The 22,806-nt window shown below is 32.4% G+C and overlaps 2 protein-coding genes across 6 annotated transcripts in view; one reads left to right on the forward strand and one right to left on the reverse strand.

Annotated features, from left to right (window-relative positions):
* Nucleotides 1-12,553, forward strand: part of LOC106055257 (monocarboxylate transporter 2-like) — a 58,548-nt gene extending 45,995 nt beyond the window's left edge. For 4 of the 5 annotated variants that reach the window (XM_056009477.1, XM_056009476.1, XM_056009480.1 and 1 more), the window contains 8 exons: nt 889-1,085; nt 2,035-2,210; nt 3,141-3,702; nt 4,797-4,976; nt 6,169-6,294; nt 7,552-7,660; nt 8,324-8,347; nt 8,589-12,553. In XM_056009477.1, the coding sequence (XP_055865452.1) occupies nt 889-1,085; nt 2,035-2,210; nt 3,141-3,702; nt 4,797-4,976; nt 6,169-6,294; nt 7,552-7,660; nt 8,324-8,347; nt 8,589-8,724 (1,510 nt within the window). In that variant the 3' untranslated portion in view covers nt 8,725-12,553. The remainder of the gene's footprint in view (nt 1-888; nt 1,086-2,034; nt 2,211-3,140; nt 3,703-4,796; nt 4,977-6,168; nt 6,295-7,551; nt 7,661-8,323; nt 8,348-8,588) is intronic. The other variant, XM_056009479.1, reaches the window with a different exon arrangement.
* On the reverse strand, nt 12,002-22,300 carry LOC106055276 (uncharacterized). The gene is made up of 4 exons (XM_056009487.1): nt 22,140-22,300; nt 19,396-19,463; nt 18,151-18,212; nt 12,002-14,847 (listed from the first exon to the last, which is right to left on the reverse strand). Exons 2-4 carry the CDS (start codon nt 19,437-19,439, stop codon nt 14,066-14,068), a joined length of 888 nt encoding a protein of 295 aa, XP_055865462.1. The 5' UTR covers nt 19,440-19,463; nt 22,140-22,300; the 3' UTR covers nt 12,002-14,065.
* Between the last annotated feature and the right edge of the window lie 506 nt (nt 22,301-22,806).

Genomic DNA, 22,806 nt, shown 5'->3' on the forward strand with positions numbered 1-22,806 from the left:
TATAAAAACCTATAGCTAATTAGCCTTTTCACAAGCTTTTCCTAACCTTATATAAACATAAATACTTACACAATAGTTAGATTTAGAGATGTTTTCTATAAGGATGATTTCACCATTTTGCTTATATTTTTTGTCCTTGAAAATATTTGAAAAACTTAAATGTAGGTCATTACAGTTTTGTTCCATCACATTTTTTTTTCAGTTTGAGGCATGCTTTGTATGTTTGCATGTTTGGATTTTTCTTTTATTGCATGTTTGATTCATTTTGATTTTGTTTTTGATTTCTTTCAAGCTAAATCTAATGTTCATGAGAATGAGTGTAACTTTTTATTTGCTTTTTGTCATAATGAATGTTTAACATCTTTCAATTTTATTTTATCATCTACAGCCAAACATTTTAAAATTTATATTATTAACATAATCTGACTTATTTGAGTTAATTATTCTCCATAATAAGCTAGTGTAAATCTAAAGATTAGTTTATTGGCTACTAGGCATAAGAGTCATTGTGTTATGCAGAAAATAAAATATTCTGTTCCTTCATATATTCGTAATGTTCATAAAACCAGCTTAAATATGTTTAACATGTTTTACAATTAATACGTTCTACTACCAACATAAAATCTAATAAGAATTATGTATTTTTAACATAATGTTAGGACTGATTATTTTCTATATTTGTTTTTAAATATTTATATAATAAGCATAAAAGGTTATCTGAACAAAAAGATTTTCAATTATATACAAATGTTATGCATTAAAACAAATATAAAATAGTAATGAAATATTGAAAGACAATTTAGAACCATATATGATGACATTTGATGTTAAAAATGTTGTCTATTTTTGTGAACATGTAGAAGATAATTTAATCATTTTTTTTTTCAGTGGACCTGCAGCTATTTCAACTGACACAAGTAAACAAAAGCTCTCCATAAGCAGCACTGGCGACTCACTAATGACCAGCTCACCAGCAAGGGATGTCACCAGCTCACCTGTGTCACAGACTACTGGATCGCCAGCAATGCTGACAGCCAGCTTGGTACAAGAGAAGGAAACTGCTCACAATGGCAGTGTCTCACCAGGTTTGTGCCAGTCTCTATAGCGTAACAAATGGTTTTGTTAAGATTTCCTTATTATTTCAAAATAAAAGTATAATTTCAATTCCTAGTTTTTACCTTTTTTACCTTTACCTATCTCTTTGCCTGTTGGACCATTGGGATACCATGCAACATTCATCGACCGTCATTCTTCTGTCTTTTGCCTTAGTTAGAACCGCTTTCAATGGTAGGCCCACACATTCTTTTATGTTGTCCTCCCATCGCTTTCTCTGTCTGCCTCTTCTTTTTTTTCCTGGTATTGTTCCTGAAGGAAGGTCTTTGCGAGCCCCGAACATCTTGTAATATGGGCATAGATTTTCAGCTTCCTTTTTTTTGCGATAGTTAGCATCTAACTATCATAATTTCTAGTTTTAATTAGAATTCAACCATAAACATGTTAGAGAAATTAAAAATAAAAATTGGAATAATTCTGGAAACAAAATACAGAAATATCCAGGAAAGCTATAATAAAATTTAGAGACACAACAAAATCTAAAAACATACTTAGAAAAACACATAAGTAAAGGCACATTTCATATTCCATATTGTATGACAAAGTCATAGCCTAAAAGTGCCCCTTCTTGTCTATTGCCATTTGAGCATGGAAGTGGCTTCCTTAATCAGTCAGGAAAACCTATGATTTAGCAGTGTTTAAGTTTCAAATAAACTTGCATGACTAGATTAACACATTGATATGTGTACCGTGTAATTATTTTATTATTTATTATCCATGAGGAAATTTGTTCTACAATTGTGCATTACCAAAAACAATACATGATTTGAGCAAACATTTGAACAATAGCACACAAGATATACTTTCATACCCCATACTTAGCAGTTCAGAATCCTAAGTCAACATTTAACAGTGCTATCTACTCAACTGGCAATGTATTTGTAATTTAAAGTTGATTTTCTCAATCTCTCCAACCCAAAGACCCAGAGAGTGAAGCCAAAGTGTCTGAGATGGCCGAGTCAGTAGCTACAGTGGGTTCTGAATATTTCACCCCGCCTTTGTCCCCATCAACCACCACTCCAAGCAGCCCAGTTCATGATCAGGAGGACTTACAAGCACATACTGGCAGCAACGACAACGACAACCAATCTGATTTGGTTAGTTGATAATTAGATTAGTCTTTATATCAATATCTTTAGACATTATCAACAGTATTAACTTATTGTTTCATTTCTCCATTCCTTAATAGGAGAACAAAGTGTACACACATTTAGTATACTTTGTGAAATGAAATACTTGTGCAAAGATTTATGGTTAATGTTGTAAAATGAAATACTTGTGCAAAGATTTATGGTTAATTATTTGCTAAGTCTGTTTCTCTTGATCTCCTACTACTTCAGCTTTTCTTGTTGCACATTATTGAAGGTTTTACATGAAAATGTCAATGAAATGTGGGCTGTATGGCTGAGTGACATAATCCCAGATCCCACCTTTTCCCCCCCCCCCTCTCTCTCTCTCTCCCCCCCCCCCCCCCCCACACACACACACTGTTTGGACCAGAGCTGACTATGCTTAAAGCATGGTTGTGTGGTTTGCACGCTGGACAGTCATTCGGACTTGTCAATGGTCCTGGGTTCATGTCCTGCTTGCTGCCATTCCCAGTTGTCCTGGGGGAGGTTTTGGACTACGAAGTAAATTATCTTCAACTCTGAACGAACACCCAAAACATATAAAACAATTTACAAGCATTTTACAAAGCATGAAAGTGTGCTATACAAAAGAAATTTAAAAACAAATGAAATTGATTCTGTGGATAAGAAAAAATATCCTTTTACGGTTTTTCATTTGTAAGTTTCAGATGTTTCCTCAAAGATGTATTCAAACCTCCATTAGAATAATATTAAGAAACCATACTTGGGGTCATCATTGTGATAATTTGAAATGCATACCATATGACCAGCCAGGTTTAGAAGCTATCAAGCTCATGAAATGTGCAAGTCTATTTATAAACATTAGGATGGAAATTAAAATGTTATGATAATGTTTTTATCTCAAAGGAAAACAAATTGTTTTGTTGTTTTTTTCAGACTGATTCAACCAAAAAACAAAGTAATGGAGCATTGATGCTAGGTGGTGAATTTTCCCCCCTGTTAGAAGTGCCTGCTCCTGTCATCAAAATTGGAGGCCAACGTGCTGGAAGCTATGGTGGCAGTCGAACAAACATGTTGCACATTCAGAGCATAAATTCTTTACATGTGTCCAAGAAGGACTTGTCCAGGCCTTTGTATCGTAAAGATATTTTCTACAGCGGCAGTGTGTTGAACATCCCCCAATACAAGTCTCAGACTGACATCAAGAGTTTCATCACCAGTATCACCACCATCCCCGGAGAGATGGAGTTTGTGGATGGACCCAGCCCATCCTTTAAATGCATCAACAAGTATTGCAGCTGCCTGCCTAGGCCAGCACGAGATGTACTCAGTGAGATGGTGGACATTACCCTGTTCAAAGACATTAGTTTTATGCTCATCTGCTTGGGCAATGTGGCAGCATTCCTAGGTTTCTACATCCCTTTCATGTTCCTTGTAGATCGCTCTGTTGAGCTAGGTATAGACAAATCACAAGCAACCTTTCTTATATCCATTATAGGTAAGTTTTTCACTACAAATTTTTTTTTAACAGCGCTCTATATATTAAATTATTATGATTATCATTATGTGCCTGACCAGTTCTGAAATGAGAGATGCTGTGCTCTTAACTATGGCGCTTGTGTTGTAAATAATAAAATCACCATATTTTATGACACTTTGGCAGTTACCCATATTATTTTATGATATATAATTCTCTATTAAGTTTAGGCTTACTAAACTAAAACGTGAAAAGGAAACCATTTGATACAATGTAAACATCATGCAGTAAATTACCTCTCTCCTAGTGGTGAGATTGAAATTCATGAGACTTGTTGATGTCTTCAAAAAATTGAAAATAAATAAAAATTTGTATCTTTAGGTATGGCTAATTAAATTAAATTTGTGACATAAAAGTAAGATTCCCCTTTTAGAACTTGTGATCTATAGAGCAGATGATGTATAGGTCATCTGGTTCTCTGGCTGACAGTTAATGAGGATGTCATGTGGCCAGCACAATGACCAACAGCCTTTACTTTTCCCCAACTAATTTCACGTACCCCATTAGAGCTGGGTGGACTCAGAGGCACCCAAAGATCCTGAAATTAAAAATCCTAATTTTCACCAGGATTCGAATCTGGGATCAATTGTTCAGATATCAAGCATTTTTCCGCTCAGCCACCATGCCTCCAAATTTGTGACATGACTACTGTTTATTCATAAATATAATATGAAATGTTACAGTGGTAGAAATTAGTGCTGTACTTTTTATTGTATATAATGTAGAGTCTCTGCTAATGTTCATTACTACCTCTTCTTATTTTATATAGAACTCAATGATATACTAAACTAAATTGAACTCCTGGTTAAATCATTTTGATATCCTTAGTTTGGTATAACAGTAAACAGAACACAACTGTCAAATTCATTTAGAACCTCTAGATCTCAAAAAGAAAGTGTTTTTTCTTCCACTATGCTCATCAAAATGTGTATTTGTTGTATCATGGGACTAATTTTACCTTGAATTGAGATTTGCATTGGGCTTGATTTGTTACCAATGCAATGTATATTATTCCAGGTATTGCCAACACAATAAAATATTGTATATTATTCCAGGCATTACCAACACTGTGGGGCGTGTCTTGATTGGCAAGCTTGCTGACCTTCACTTGATTGACAGTTTGATTATAACCTATATATCAATAGCATTGTGTGGTGTAGTCACTGCCTTAGTGCCATTCTGTAACACTTATCCTCTGCTTGCTACCAATGCTGCTGTATTTGGCTTAGGAATGGGTAACCAATAATCCTTTCTTTCTTTATTTTTTGAATACATTTTAGTTGTATGATTAATATTTTTGAAAAATGTTTTAAAATAATATTGCTTTGAACAAGAAAATCTCAAGTTTACAAGATCCAATTGTACTATAAGAACACACTTGGTTGCACTTTGTCCTAGATGTAGTTCAAATTTAATACTTAAATATAGACTTAATTATACTTGGGTCCACTTACACATAGTGTAGCAATTTCTCTGCAGTGATAGGTAATAGGTGACTTCCCGCAGCTCCTTCTTATGGATTATAGGTCTTCTGAAAAGGTGCGACACCATGTTAGACATGGTTGGAACTGCGCTTGCTTTCCTCATATTAGCATGTCATTGGTACATGATAGTTGCCGGGTAATGTGTTTTGTCTTGTATATGGATGTGTGATGCATATATCATTTGACATTCAGTCACACTTTGCTTTGGGGGGAAAGTGTTTGGGTAAGAAAAGTTTTCTCTGTAAATATCCAAAGTGACATGAATTTCTCTTTTTTAGACTGCACAACATAATTGTATGAGTTTGTGATATATGAGAATTATTAATATTTAACCATCGATTTCAGACTTTTATCTATAAGAAGAAATACATTTTTAAACAAATGGTATTTAAAGATAACTATAAAATATTACAAACCTCATTTTGCTTTAGCCCATTTACATTGGTCTTGAGGTTTAACTGAACAATACACATCTATCAAAATATATTACAGTATTCTAAATCTCCGGCAGATAAATATATCCATAGATATCATTAAACCAATTTACAGTATAATTTACTTTCACCTTCATTTATCCCTTAGTCTGGTGGACCATTGGGGCAACACACAAGATCTATTGACCATCTTTCTCCATTCCTCTCTGTCTTTTGCCTTTGATAGAATGTCTGCCTCTTCTTCTTTTTCCTGTTAATGTTCTCTGAAGGAAGGTTTTTGCTGGCCCTGAGATCCTTGTGATATGTCCATAGAATTTAAGTTTGTGCTTTTTGATAGTAGTTAGCAGATAATCATCATAATTTATTTCACTGACTTTTAAGCCACAAAACAAACTGAAGTATAGTAGTTACTTGTTAGATAACTGTTACAGTTGATAGAAAAAAATCAAGTTCAAGTTTTAAACAGTGTGAATGTAAAGAATGTAATTAGTTTTGTTTGTTTTTTTCAGCCGCATTTATTTCTCTGTCCTCCATTGTTATCTGTGATCGCATGGGTCTTGAAAAACTGACCAATGCTTTTGGACTTTTGTCCATGGTGAGAGGAATAGCTGGCATGGCTGGCCCTCCAATGGCTGGTAAGTAAAAGTCACTATTAATTAGGTTATACCATTGAAAAATAGTTACTTTTTGTGTGAATGACTACCTCTTAAAACTAAGCCTTTTATATTAAATGTGGATGATATCTTTTAAATTCAAGTAATAAGTACCATTATTTGCATTTTGAGAAAATATTTGTATTCATCAACTATTATTTGAACTGGCTATGGTGTAAGGGAGACAACTTTCCAGTTGCAATATGCAGGACTATGAAGAAAGAGAATGAATAAAGAGATTGACTTTTTTCAATTGTCATTCACATAGTTGAGTTAATTTCCCTGAAAATAAATACCAGAGTGGTACTACTATTTCCATAAATGTTTCCAAATGGTTACATCAATTAAAAGAACTTTTTTTAGTTCCTTAAATCTTTCCAAATGGTTACATCAATTTAAAGAACTTTTTTTTTTAGTTCCATAAATCTTTCCAAATGGATACATCAATTTAACGAACTTTTTTTTAGTTCCATAAATCTTTCCAAATGGTCAAGCAAGATGAATTCACATATTATACTCTTTATAATCCTTATAAACATATTTAAAATGCTGCATGGACCCAGTGGACATAGAGGACTGAGAAATAACTTAAAATGACAAAGATAAAGGTATTGTCTGCATTGGATGTGGCAAAACCTGTAGCTTGGACTGTATAGTTGCATAAAATGCTGCACTGATCCTTAATTTTTGGACTCGAAGACAAGCTTTTTAGATTGACAGATCAATTTTCATATATCTACACTATAGGATCAATGTGGCTAATCTCTATGATTGTAACAGAAACAAAAACAAAATTTGACTCATTATTAATTGCTTTTATAAAATGTTTGTTCAGAAAATATTGCATTTCTAAATAGCTCTTTTAACAGACTATATTAAAAAAAATTAACTTCTTGATTAAATATTTTTATCTTTTTTTTTTGTAGTTTATTATCAAATTTCTGATTTTATTTTAAGATTTGATGCACAATCAAAATAATTTTTTTTTACTACAGGATTTATAAACAGACAACTTTTTATTGTCTTGTTCTGCTTATAGGGATTAATTGAGTCTGATTCTTAGTAATAATAATTATCTTTCTTTCTGACTTAACTCCAGATGTAATACTTTCTGACTTAACTCCAGATGTTACTCTTTCTGTTACTTTTACTACAGATGTTATTTTTTCAGACTCAACTACAGATGTTTTGTTATTCTTTCTGACTAACTGTAGATATCATTCTTTCTGATTTATCCAGGTAAGATGTATGACTCCACTGGACAATATGATATGTCTTTCTACATTGGTGGCTTGCTCTTGTTTGCTGGTGCTGGTTGTCACTGTTTGTTACATCTGAGTTGTCTCAGGTTAGTTTTACCTGTATGAAGAATACCAGGGGCAATATTTCTGGGCCTTGGGAATGGGATAAAAACAATTAAAATGAAAGATGTGGGCAATTTCTTTTCAGTTAAAAAATAGCCTATCAAAACAACTGCAATTGTAACTGTATTGTGGGATGTAAGCACAAACCACTTGGCTACTTATCAAGGGAGCTTGAATTCATGTTGAGTTGTGTTTGTTGAGCATATAATGCAGCGTGGAAACCTCCCAGATAAACCCTTCCCCATAATGTCTATAACCGAAAACAAGGGGTGACTGCTGTCAGGATGATCCTTAGTTTAAACCCTACCCATTTATATCCTCTGCCATTGCACAGGGGGTTTGGACTAGGATGTAATTATTATCATATCTTAAAAGGAGCATTAGAGACTTTTAAAACAAAAACAAAGAGATCTGACAAGAGAATTGAAAAAGGAAAATTGTACTTCCCCAATTGCAGTTTTCTGAAGATTTTGTGGTCAAAAAATTAAAATTAAATTGATTTTAAAACTCAATAATTCCAAAGCATTGTTGATTGTTGACCTCCAAAGCACTACCACAAAAACAGTGAACATTAAGAGATTAAATATTCTTTATTTCTTATGGATTGAGGTAATTACCTGATAGTGGACTTTGCTGTTTTGATGAAGGTCTCAGACTAAAATCTTGACCTGGTGAGTCTACCAACCATCCATACAGTCCACCCAATTCTGGTGCCTAACATTGTGGGTAAATAAAAGACATTTAGCTGGGGACAGAACTGGGTGAACTAAACACCACTCATTAAAGTATTTATAATTGGGGGGGACCTTCATTCATTTAGATTATTTACGCTAGAAAAAATATAACTGATAGTTTGTTTGGGCTACTGTGTGTTTGTCTTTGCTATTGCACTCCTTTCATTTATCTTTCTAGGAAAGAGAAAAGAACAGATACAGTTATAGATCAGCCAGATACAATACTGGAACAACCTGAGTTGGAAGAGATACTTGAGATGGCTGGCTCTAAACCAAAGATTGTTTCTAAAGAAGAGGCCTTGTCATCTGTGTAAATGCTTAGTACTTCTGCTGACTTTTTTGTTCTAAGTGAGACCCTATTCTTTGTTAAGAGTATCAAAAGAATATAATGATCATAATGGCATTGATGGAAAGACAATTGATTTGTAAGATATGATGTGCATTACAAAGATGAAACTTATGTTCATTATTATAATCACAGTTTTTTTACCTCTTTACCTTGAGTAAGCTGTAGAAAATGATCTGAGCTAATACAAAAATAAATGAATAATGCAACTCACCCCTTACCTATTTTCATACAGTATCTACCATAACTAATACTTCTTATCCTTCACCCTTGAGATATCACTTGTAAAGAGTTCCTAATGTATGAACTACATTGTTTAGTGATTTCCATATCAAGTTGTTCTCCTTTAACTATCCTTGAGAGAGCCAGTATCTCAAACCTCTTGTTACAATAGAAAGGCTATAGGGGCATATCAGTAGCTTGTGTTGCTGATTACACAGCTAATCAAATGGAGTTTTTCTTCCATGTTCACTGCCAATGTACTTGGACATTTCATTAAACTAAAGAAGTGTATTGTCTTGTTCTTCACATTCAACAGATCTGCTACAGACACCTTAGTGTAAAAATATATAACTAGGTTAAAATAATTTAGTCCCTTTTACTGTAACTCTTATAACAGACTGGAATCTTTGTCTATTAAAATCACTTGTTATGCCTTAAATATTAGCTTAGGACTTACTTGCTTCTAAGTAATGTTTGTTGACTTAGATCAGACTTACTCTACAATTCAGATTGTATATTCTCCTAAACATATTAATATGATCACTAATGGTTATAGTACTAATCAACTGCACAATTAATTATCATATCATTATTCCTAAAGCTCATTCTGATAACTGCATAGTGTTTTCTAAATGTTTTCTTACATTGTATATTTACTTTTGCATTATAAAAAGTTGGTATATATTGTTTTGATTTTTTTTCACATATTGAAAAATTGTGTTGTTTTTTTAATGATAGCACCCAGCTTTATGTGTGTGGTGTGTATCTTGGTTGTTCTCTTAACTGAAACATTTCAGCTTTTGTGTATTTATCACTGCCATTTCCTATTCTTGTAGCTACATATGTCTTCATTACAAAATAGTGTCCCAATTACCAAATTTCTTTTTGGATTTGTGTTCAGTCTGATACATATTATTCCCATGTGTGTTGCCACTAGCTTTCAAAGACTGCTTAGAAAATATCATTGTAGATAGCCACTAACTAGCTTCAACATTCCAATAGCTATATTCACATCTTTTTAGCTAACATTTTTTTCATTATAGTAAGTGACTTTTTTTTTTCAAAAAGGCTGTAACCTTTCTTGTGCAGACAATACCACTTACCAGTTTACAAGATGATATCATCATCCTCATCACATGGTATGCTAGTGATATATTTTGTGTATCCGATTTTATGCATTTCAGTGTTTTTTATTATAGACTCTATTTTCTAAGTACAACACTAGAAACATTTTGAATTACATAGGCTTTTACTTTTATTGATAATCAATAATCAATTGTGACCTGTTCTTATATTTCACAGTTCATATAAATTACATTGGTACCAGTATTCTTCTTTACATCTGGTTCTTAGTTACATTTAATGTTAAAAACTAAATGTACTGGTAATAATTTTATCAATTTTTAAAACATTTTTCTTTGTAATCAAGATATAATTTGAATTGACAAGACTTAATATTTTGGTGTATTTTGAACTTTAAATTTGAGGTTACACTTTATTAAGTTTTACCCTTTTTCAAATCATTGGCCTTTATAAATAAAAACAAGAATTTATTAGGGGCAAATGATCAATGTTTGTGACATGCAAATTGTGTGTAAATAGTCGACCTTTTGTAATGACCTCCTGTTATTGTCTTCATTTAGTCTTCTGAACAGTGTTCTTGTCATCTAGTCTGATTATATCACAAAGTTGTCTGTTGACATAATAACACATCTATCACAAATATCTTGATGTGAAACTCCTTCAGAGATGTTAGAACAGTGAGAACAAACGTGGGCACTAGCAATATCTTTTTTTTAATTTGTCCTTGAATTTATATTTCAACTTTTATTCAGGCTTTTAGCATTGTTCCATTATTTTCTAGTGTTCTTGTAGAGTTCTTGAAATGTATGCTTTTTTAATGTCCCAAATTGATTTATTCTTTGTCATTACTTATTTTATTGTATTTTTAATGATTTTAGTCTCTACTTTCCATGTTAAAGATACAAAATTTTAGAATACAAACAAAAAGAACAAACATTAACAAAAATAACTTTTGTATATTTTTTTTGCAATAAGTAAAAACATTTTTTTAATTAATATATTTTTTTTTAATTTGTATGTAAGGTCATTGGCATAACAAATAGTTTTAATTTTTTAATTCCTTTTTTTTTTGTTGTTATTAACATTTTTATAACACTGTCATGTTGCATCTATTTTTCATCAATGTTGCATCAGTCTTTCATATGATGAAATGCCATTTTTGATATCAATCATTGTTCAAAAGTATAGAAAATTGAGTTATTGTACATGGAAGAAATGTGAATCATTGAAATATATTCAAACTTAAATAATATACATGTCCTGATTTGACTGATTGGTCTTCACTTTGAATAACTGAGTGGATGGCTGCCTTCTTGTGTGATATGCACTCTTGATGGTTCTGGGTTTGAACCCTGCCCTCCACCTTCCCATGTCATCCTGCTGGAGGTTCGAACTAGGTTGTAAAAGTCTTGAATTCTGGAAAAATGTCTATAAGTTACAAGTCATGCTTATTTAGTGTTGCAGATAGGAGTATTTCAATAAAAGCCAACAGGAAACAGATGTGTAGGCAATCTGTCCAGGCCATATTTTTTCATTTAATAATTGTGAGGCTAACTCTTTTAGTGAATACTAGTTCAATTATGGTAGATCACGATTACATGGTATTAACATTGTGGTTTAAATCTTCACAAATAATCAGTATGTTAAAATTATTCAAACGAAAATTAGAGACAGTGATCTTTGTTTTTCCGTAGTTCAGTGTTGGGAAATCTACACAATACAGTATCCATCTTTTTGAACCCTTTACATAAAAAATTAACAGTTCCTGAGACAGGGAGTGATTCAGTATATCAGGTTTAAAGGTCTGTTTTTGTTGTTTTTGTGAACTTGGTTACTTGAAGTAGTGCCTGACAATTTTATACAATGCAGACATAATAGAATGATCAATTCTGATATAGTCTACATATGTTTGTATTTCTACAAGTTTAACATTTTTATTATTTGTTCATTTTGTTATAAATATGATAGTTAGTTTTTGCAATATTTGGATATAATTAAGTTTTTGTGCTTGTCATGTTTGAATGTCAGCACAAGTTCAGATTAGGGAGTACCTACCTTTATAATTGCTTCTTCATTCCCTCATAGATATGATTATCTTTTACTTTATTGGTTTTGTTGTTACAGTCTTGTTTTCAACTTTACATATTTTGTAGAACATTGCCATTATTACATTTTTATTATACAGTAAAAAAAACAATTTCCATCAATCTCTAGATATTTTATTTGCTTTTATTTTAATGTATTCTGAGTTGAAGCTTCCATTTTGTTCTAGTTCCTGGTTTGCTGTCAGAACTGTAGGTTTTATTTGTTGTATATGTTTCAGTTGTTAGTTTTATTTTCTTAAAGAATGTGATTGATGCTGTTGATAGTATGAAATGTAGTACTCTTTAGCAGTGAGTGATAGATGTGTATATTTTTAAGCAGGCTAATGAAAGGATTGAACAGTGTAATAAACATTTACTAAAAGAATTTGAAATAAAACATACAATATAGTTTCTTGAAATTTTGTGTACCTTATATATTGTTATATTTGTTTTTTTTTGGTAAATATTCAGAATGAATATTGTAATTTTTTTTGGTCACTGAAATGTAGGGATTATAAATTGTTTAAAATATCAATCTATATATCTCTCTATATATATATCTAAGGCAAGCACTCAATGAAAGGAATTAATACTAGACTATATATTTATTTACAGTTATAACATACACAGTGAGACATGGACTTCAGCTATCCAGTCCCAGGGAGTCTTGTCTTAAAATCTACAAGTCCTTTCGAACCTAAACATTAGTACAGACCACCGACACACTTCCCAGTGTCCTCAATACAGTTCACTAATATCTTGAAGGATCGCTCTTAGTCCCAGACAGCTCAGACTCCCATAACCTGCAGATCACCATCAGCCGGATCTAAAACATTCCTTGCCTGTTGTAGTAATATTTGATCTATTTCTCGTGTTGAATGGTGTGCTTGTGCACACCATCATTTTTGGCACAGGAACAGAGTTATAACAATGCATATAGATACATACAGTTGGAGAACTCTCTTGAGAAATGAAGATAAACCTTCTTTTGTCTGTATTAAATATGACAAAATATACTGGTAAATCTTCAGAATATTTATAAGACATCTCTTCAAGTATACTCTGTGGTCCCAGGTTCGAACCCAGCCCATCATTTCCCACTATCCTACATGTTTCTACTAGTGTATAATACTCTTCAAATTTAAAGAAACATGTAAAAATAATGTCTTTTCATTATGTGTTTGGCTACCAGTATATAGTTTTACAATTTATCTTTAAAAATTGTGCTTGTTTACAATTTTTTTTATTTCAACCTGTTACAAGACAGAAACAAGTTGTTTTTTTTTTATATTATTCACAAAATTAGGAAATTCACAAAAAATTCATTAAATAACATTTGTCTTCCTAGCTTAAAACCTAGTTGGATTTTTGAAAACTCAAATAGTCATAACATCCCTTATGAAATAATAAAGGTGATTAAATGTTGGGGGAAAGGACAGTCCAGAAACATTTCCTGATTAATAATCCTAGGCAAATTTGCTCTGTTGCATTTAAATTTTCCTTAAATAGGGAATTAAATAGTAGATTTGTTAAAAAATATCAGTAGTTATGTAATACAAACTACAGTACTTCAAAAACTGGCCATCCTAAAAAAAAATATATTTTAATTAACAGTTCAACATCTCCAAAAATGTACTGTATAAGAAAATATGACATAATAAACAATAATTTAAAAAATATGAATGAAATAGTCTTATCTGTTTTAGTTATTGCACAAAACAGATTTGATTTCTTCATTAATGCTAACAAATAAAGAATAGTCATCAAAAGTGGAAATGAATGGACAAGATTTTTAAAATCTTTTTGGCCTAGTACTGGTACATTTAACAAAGTTTGTACAAAGAAAAAAAACAATACATACCAAAATGAACTTAAACAAATCAGAATTAGTATGATCTCAATAAGAAAATACAATAGAGATCACATATCATCAGGTTTCATATCAAAAATGGGTAGAAGCAGATAGGAACCTGAGCAACCAGGACACATGGCAGCATCATATTCAACATGGGGCTTTAACTTTGACCATTTCCCCAAGGTTACATACTTTTTACATCCATGTGGATGACAAATGGCCAACATCAGTTTTTCATCAGAGCATTTTACAGTTGGATAATACTTGGCTACAGCAGCACACCAATATTTGATGAAGACATTTAGATAACTATCTAATTTTCTGACAAGATCCATATCACATGTGATGCAAACAAATTTGCACAAGTCCTCTTCCGATTTCATTTTAACAATATTACTTCCCCTTACATGGACAACTTGATCTTCTGCCTCATCAAAAAATAGGGTACACCTGTAATTAGTTGCATCTTTGCAGCTTTTAAACAAGCTGGCAGAGGTCACAATTCTTATCACCCCCCATTCTTTGGATGGATTCTGGCTAGTTGTGCACTTAAAACAACTGCATTTTTGATTTTCTTTTTTATTAAAGAAAACATCATCAACCTTCCCAGTCCCTTGTAAATAGACATTTTTTTCTTCATGAGGGACTTGGATCATAACAACCAGATCTGCTAAAGCCATAACTACATCAAACATTTCCCTGTGTTGATAACAAGGAGGTAAATTTTCTACAGTAAAGTCGCGTAAGCCTATAAAAGAATTGTGTGCAGTTCCTTTTGAGCATTCCACACTTTCAAGAGGTTCCAGACACAGATCCATTGTTTTTTTAAGGAATATGTCATGATAATCTAAAAAAAGAAAAACAAAATAATAAACATATTTAATGTTCATTATATAATAAATATAATTATTGAAAAGTTCATAGAAAATGGAGACAATAATTAATTAGCCAATTAGCAACATTACAGGATGTCTTTCCCTCCCATGGTAAATAAAGATTAATATTGATTGTAAAAATATATATGATCTAAATCAAAACAGATATTGATATTGCCCATATAAATAAATCAAACTGAATTTTATTATGTTTGTTTAGCTTCCAGAAGATTTTTAAGTTTATTTTTTAGCATTAAATGTTATTAGATATCCAGATCTTAATCCAATCTACTATTTTGATCAGGGGTTGGCAACCTTTTTTGACTAAGTGGGCCACAAAATTTTGTAAAACCTATTTGCAGAATGCAGAAAAATTTGAACAATATTTGAAACAATGACTTCTTTTATTCTCTAGTCATTCAAAATATATTCAAATATGACAGTATTATGTGAAGGCCTTAAATTTTCTAATTTTTGGTTAAGTATACAGCAAAAATGTATACACAGCAATTTTTTTTAAATCTACAAATTTGCAATACAGGTAAAAATGTAATGACAGCTCCAAATCCAGAATCTGATAATAGTTGATGAATGTGAATTGATGAATTCATGAATTGAGAACAGATTTTTCTATTGACTATGTAGATTTGGCTAAATGGTCAAATGCACGCACTGACCCCAAATGTAAATAAGTGAAGTGATAATGCTTACTAACTAAAGCAGAGAAGCAAAATGGCTGTGCCTTGATAGGTGTGGGGCACAGAATGCAGAGATGGTGCTCATCATCAAAGAGAAGAGAAAATTAAAACCCATTTTCAGGCAGCTCTTGCTCTAATTAAATTTTAATTAAGTTTAAGCTTGTCAAGGTATGTCATAAGATCAGATCATGAAAGCAGATCTGTGTGCATGGGTATGAGTTAGTTTAGGTGACACAAAGGAGTGAAAATGAGATGTGAAGGGTGAAGATAGTGTGGGCCTGGCAGGAAGGTTATAAAATTTAGGGAAAGAGATAAGAAAGGTAGAGTTTGGCTAGTCAGTTGAAGTCAGGGTCAGAGTTAGAAGTGAGAGCTAGATGTCGCTAATACAAAGTATAAAGCTGGATAGTTGGTTAGTTTTAGTTTTATTTGATCATTACCAATATTATAGTATCCTGTATCTGAATTGTACTGTATTTATATTTGTTATTTTTAAAAGAATTAAACTCAAGAAAATTATGTCTACACTGTGTCATTTTATTCTGTCACTATCGGTGGGTCTTCATACAATTGAAATATCTCATGGTTAGTGCATGTCCTCCACCATGTTTCATCCTGTATAGCACCATAGATTTTCCTAAGAATTTCATGTTCCCAAGTATTTAGTATATTTTCGGTTGTCTTTGTCAGTGTCCAGGTCTCACTTGCATACATTGCTGGTCTTATTATGCTTTTGTATATTATTTTCTTGGTTTTCCTTGATATTGTTTTGCTCTTAAGTAAATGATGGCTGCTATAAAATGCTCTGTTGCCTTCTGCTATTCTTTCCTTTATTTCTGTTAGTAGGTCATTTTTTAAATCAATTTCACTTCCTATATATTTGAAAGTTTGGACATTTTTTAATTTGTGGTCTTTAATTTTAATATATTGTCCCTCTGTTTGATTGTCTCTTGTCATTGCGATGTACTTAGTTTTACTGTCATTGACCTCAAGTCTTGCTGGTCGAGATGCTACTTCTAGTTGTATGAAAGCTCTATCAATATCAGAGGTATCTTTACCCAATAAGGCAATGTTATCACCATAAGTAAGTTATTATAGAGGTTGGCTGTATATCGTCCCTGTAGGCTGGTGGTTTTCTCAGACTTTTATATATAATCCCTGCATTTCAAGGAAGTTTATAGCTTTGCTTTGCACGCTGTCTTATGTTAGAGTAAAAGGACATCTGAGTTCGACTGGAATATCCCTCAATAATTGACACATAATTGGGTTGGAGTCAAATGATCTATTCTCCCCCCATCTACACAGCTCTCCAAATGAAATTATTTGTAGTAAGAAAGTTTTATCCTTGGTCATTTCCAAGACCCTGATACCCACACTGGGAGTTTTCCTTCTAAATGGGCTGCATTATTAAAGCTATGTTTGTGACCTATGAACACACAGCTGACTGGTTTTGAGGTGCAAGTGATCTGCCTTTTATCCATTCTCTGTTTGTTATAAACAGCTTCTGCCTGATTTATTAGACAATCACAGGTGAAAGCCAGGAGATGGATTTGACTGTCAGAGGCATTAGACACGCAAGCCACCTCAGGAGCATTTCATAGAAAGTGGGAGATTATCCTCACTTTAACCTACAGCATTAAATATCCTTGGAACCCTACTCATAATGTTAAGACAAACTTTCGGTGTTACAGAAAAATAATGACACAAGAAACTGCTGGCTTGAGGACATGGGTTAAAGGTCAGGTACACACAGGTCTGGTCAGCTCATTAACCCAGCCAGCCATCATAAGATCATAATGTCTAGACACACTGCTCCTACACCTTTTTTTGTTAGAAAACTTATGTTTAAAAACAAAGATAAAAATTTGAGAAGTGCAGTCAAAAATTTTTGGAGAATTCATGCAAATTTTAGAAGAATTTAAGGATTTTGGGAGACTTAATTTTTATGACATTTGGGATTTTAGGAGAGCTACGAACCCTGACACAATGTGTAACAACAATGTCAGTAGTCATCATTTGTTAGTCATCAGTTTTGGTAGTAAATCTGATTCTTTCACAGCTTTATTATCATTATAGAGCCTCCAATCAATCAAATTTATCAAATCATAGTTACAAGAATAACGAATAAGGTGTGTTGGTCATGTCCAGGTAAACAACTACATCGACTCCAGTGACTGATACAATGTTAAAAAAAAAATGTGAAACACAAAAGTTGCTTAGCTTTCAAAAATGGGTTTGGTGACTGTTCTTCAATCAAGTTCTAAAAGCCAAAATAAAATTCTAATTTATTCATAGAGTAGAATATGAGAAACATCTAAAGATATTAGGATTTTTGCATTAAAAAAATACTATCACTTAAAGTTTAACATTTTCAAAAATCAATATGTTTTATAAAAGGAGTTTGAGTTTGAGTTTTTGGTACATCAGCACACTTTAGGCCATGTCGTGCCCGTAATCCCTAAAGGGTTACTCTTCCTTCATACCACAAGAGCTAAATTTTATTTAGTTAAGTCATTAAAAACAAGGTCTATTCACAGTTAAAATAGTAAAGGTAGTAAAAATTTAATAAAATTTTCTCACCAATGTATTGATCAAAGGTCATGTTTTTAGTTGCCAGCTCTTTATCCACATCTTCAGAAGTTCTGTAAAGAAAAAAGTAAATGTATCAGTATACCCTGATATTCATTGTTAGGTGCAGGTAAGTTATGACTGACATGAAAGAACTAAAGAGGTCTGTATACCCTGATATTCATTGTTAGGTGCAGGTAAGTTATGAATGACATGAAAGAACTAAAGAGAAGTTGGGGAACAAAGTGTTGAAAAAACATTAAATATCTAGCTCATCAGTGGGTAGGGTTGGTAAGATAAGATAAGATAAGATAATTTTTATTGATCCAATCAAATGAAAATTTAGTTTGACTACAATTGACAACCTCAGCGTAACTAGGGTACAATAACAATATAGATGCTAATATGAACAACATTCACACACGAAAGCACATACACACTCATAACCAGTGCTTTATAAATTAGACTTCTATGTACTTCTTGATGACGACAGATGATCTTGTAACACTCTGACTGAAAGTGGGATGAAGGAGTTTTTAAATCTTTCTATTTTCGTTCTAATGGAAGAGCGAGAATGAAGAAAAATTTAATAATGCTAAGTGGTAAGGTGGAACAAAAGTATGAAGAAATTAAAACTGCTAATAAAACTTTAATGAGGAGTTCAATTCTAGTCTCAAAGCAGACCAGTTTAGTTTGATCACTATGGAAAAAGATGTGGGCGGGTTCTGGAAGAAATGTGTAATCACATAACCCTGAGTATCAATACAGAGGTCAGATAACAATACAGACTTTCTTTAGATCTGGTTGGCTTAGGTAGATGGTACCTGGTCACTGCTAGGTGATGAGGCAAGTTTGTAGTCCATGTCCTCCTCAAGACTTATAGAATTTCAACACATTTTCTTCACCTACTCAATAATCTTAGTACCTTAGTGCTGCTATTATTAGCTTTTATTAGCCAAGGGAAATACTGCATTCCTTATTAATCTTTGGACCCAAAGACAAGCCTTATTATTATTAGCTTTTAAAACAGTTATATGATCCCATGTTTATTCTGAAGTCCTTATGCCAAAAGTAAAAAATATATATTAACCCTTAAGCTTTGTAATAATAGTAATAATACCTTTCCCGCCCACACCCAATTTTCAAGATTTAGAAAACCTTTTTAAAAAATCATGTGCCATTGCTATTAAGAAAAGAAATTTATCAAACAACTACTTTAATCCTATTTAATAATCAAAATAAAAAATAAATGCATACCTGTTAATCCCTGCAAATGTTTCAGATTCATATTGTGAATCCATAGCAAAAATTGTGATCCAAATTACCTGTGTAGAAAAAAATTCTTTAATGTGTTTACTTTTAAAAACATCAAATAGCAGATAAAGTAAGGACCCAAAAACGATTTTTCCAAAATGATTCTAAGACAGAGGATACCAAAATTACTAAAAACATGAATGTACACACAGAGAATATGCTCAATTTTTTTTCAAAGTTATCAAGTAATGTTTTGGTTTTATTTACTTGTGCTGAATGTTGCATTCTATCATTTTTAGCGCATTTCAAAAATAATACCTATAAAATCTATATGCATGTATTATGTGTCAAAATGCAGGGAATTTATAAATCTACAAGATTAAATTATTATAAATAATATTTTACTTCAATATTTTGTTGTACATGTAAAATAACATGCACTAAAATAAGTTAAACTTTAATGAGCTAAAACTATGACTTGAATATGGCAATAACCGCAAATTCTATACCATATTTTAAACAATGAGTATATCATTCTTCCATTATAAAATTAAATGGCACATTTATATTTACAAAAAAGTCTGTAAGTGTATTGCAAACTAATAATAGTAAAAAAAAAGACATTCAATGAATAGATTTACATTTTTAGACATAGTGACCTACAAACCCATTTAGTTCAATGGTATTTTATTATTTCTTTTGAACCTTGGAACTCTATTAAGCAGATTTAATAAACATTTATTTATGACACATTTACTGTCTAAACAAAGAAGTCTGCATTAAAGTATAGAATATAAACTATAATTCCTCAGGCTACTGTATTAAATTAGAGAAACCTCACTCCCATATATTTGTCAGCAATTTATACTCATGGCAAGTAGGCTATTTCTACAAATCTTTAAATTATTTTAACAAATATATGGGGTCTTTTCTTAGGGAAAGCTTTTCTTAGATTAGCACAATAATTAAGCTATTACCCCCATCCAAATCTAGATGGTTATATGACTCTGGGCAAGATAAAAAGTCTAGATGTAATACTGAAATAAGAGAAGTCTGCTATGCAACTGAAGATCAGTCTCTCCAGATTCTGTCCTGTCTCAAGAGACACTCGATCTTTGATAAAAACTTTTTTTTTAATTAAAAAATATCACAACCAAAAATTTTAAACAGGAAAGTTTGCACAAAGCTGCATGAAATATCAATAAGTAATTGAAGCAAATATTATAGTACCGGGTAATGAAAGTTATCAGAGCTAGGGGTCTTAACCACAGGCAGTTCTGAAAGTATTTGAAGATTTTTTTTTTAAATATTCCGATGTATCCACTGGTTAAGCATAAGCAAGTTAATGAGAATATAAAATCCATAACTTTGTTATTAATATTTCTAATGAAGAGTGGAAGAGAGATGTCATGTTTCTCAAATAATGAATAATGCCATGGGTTGTTTCCATATGTTAAATCTTTTTAAACAATCTTTCCCATTTCTCCTTTGGCTAGCTTAAAAAACTTAACGTTCAATTCTACTAGATACGGGTAAGTTAGGAATTAGAATGCTTTAATTTCATTGGGTCAAGCACCTAGGTACTTTTAAACTAAGATTCAAAGTATCCCAAATCTATTTGATCCAGCACTAGTAGCTATGTTAATAAGTTTTAGGCCCAATCTATTTATATAATTATAAGACACTCACACCTGCAAAACAGATTTCCTCATTAAACAGGCAAAGCTAAAACTTAGCTTCTATCTCATAAGCCGCCTGTATTTTGTGGACAACCGTGTCTGATTGTTATTTGTGGTGCAATACTACACACACTAGACTTGCAGCTTCTATCACCACTAGATCTGCACTGTCTACACCTGCTAGATCTTCAGCAATGACTAGGTGTAGAGTGTCACAAAACCTGCGCTGACAATGTCAGACCCCCCGCCCTCTGTCAGCAAGAAGGTATCTACTTAGTGCCTACTAGAAACAGCTTAAAGCCAAGAGCCCACTACCAATTGCCTCTATTCAATGCCCAGAGACTTTCCCAGTGTTCAGCACCTACTGCCCAGTCTCCGGCCCCAGCTGTATACTGCCCACTACCTAAAGTAAAGCATACCCCTCCCACCTTCCCCTACAAACGATAGACTTCTACAAGATAAACAAGACCATCCCAGAGCTCATCCTGCATCTACTACACAGACAAGTCCAGCAGCCACCCAACCAGCAATGAAAAAATAAGGAGCAAAAAAAAAGACACTTATCCACTCTTCTATAAGCAATCTACACTATGATGAAATAAGTCAATCAAACTATTGTCATTTAATTTTTCAATCCCATTGTTGACCCATAACCCAAGCTATTTTTTTTTTATTAAATTATTCATATAGATCTACTTTCATTGAATAACTTTGTTCATTTTGTTCTCATTGTTAGCTCGCAGTCGCAGTGTGTTAAACAAAATTTCTTATAAATGTGAGCGGGGAAAAACATAAAATTAACTTCCCCTAGAGCCGTTGAGACTAGACTTTGTCTATAGATCTAGAATCTAGAGTCCTAGAGTTAATGAACCATAATCTTTTAAAAACCTCGCCACAGTTGCCTGACATTTCACATTATGATTGTAAAATATCTCGATATCTAGATATAGATCCTTTATAGATGAATTAGAAGTAATTATTAATCAATTATAAATGAATTAATTTCCAATCAGTTTGAAGACTTCATAAATTCATTTAAATTATTTTAAATTGTCATAATAAACTCACTGACAGTGACACTGGACAGACTCACAGTCACAGTGAAAGAAACCTATCTTTTAAGACTTTATAATTTATTTAGATTCTTAGATTTGATCTAGATCAGTTAATAATAATAGTCTAGATTCTCTAGATCTAGTCCGAAGTAGAAGATTACAAATGAAGAATCCTAGAAAGTAAAATGATCTCTATTTAGATCTGAGTCTAGATCTAGATTATAGAGTCTAAATATAGACTACATCTATACAACCAATACTATCAGCTGAGTTTCCCGTTTCTCATGACGGTTCACGCGTTATTTTGTGCGAAACACGGAAATGGTAAATATAGATCTATAAATAGATATAGTTCTAGATCTCTATTTTTAGACCGACAAACACGATTTCCGGTAATACCCTAAGCTAAACGGGGTAACACTAAATTAGTCTAAATAAGGGGCTATAGAATGGAAAAAAAATCTGGAAAATAATTCAAATCTAGAATCTTATAGTGTACCAGCATTACCTACCAGCTACGTCCGTTGATTTGTTCGAAGGTTATAGATCTAGAGTCTAGATCTCTTTCACCCTACAAATGTTTCGAAAAATAACAGCTACTAAGAGTAACAAAACAAAAACTAAAATAAAGGAAACCTACCTATTATTTTATCCATGATGAATAGATTACACAGACTAAG

This window comes from Biomphalaria glabrata, chromosome 14 (assembly GCF_947242115.1).
Source record: "Biomphalaria glabrata chromosome 14, xgBioGlab47.1, whole genome shotgun sequence".
Lineage (NCBI taxonomy): Eukaryota > Metazoa > Mollusca > Gastropoda > Planorbidae > Biomphalaria > Biomphalaria glabrata.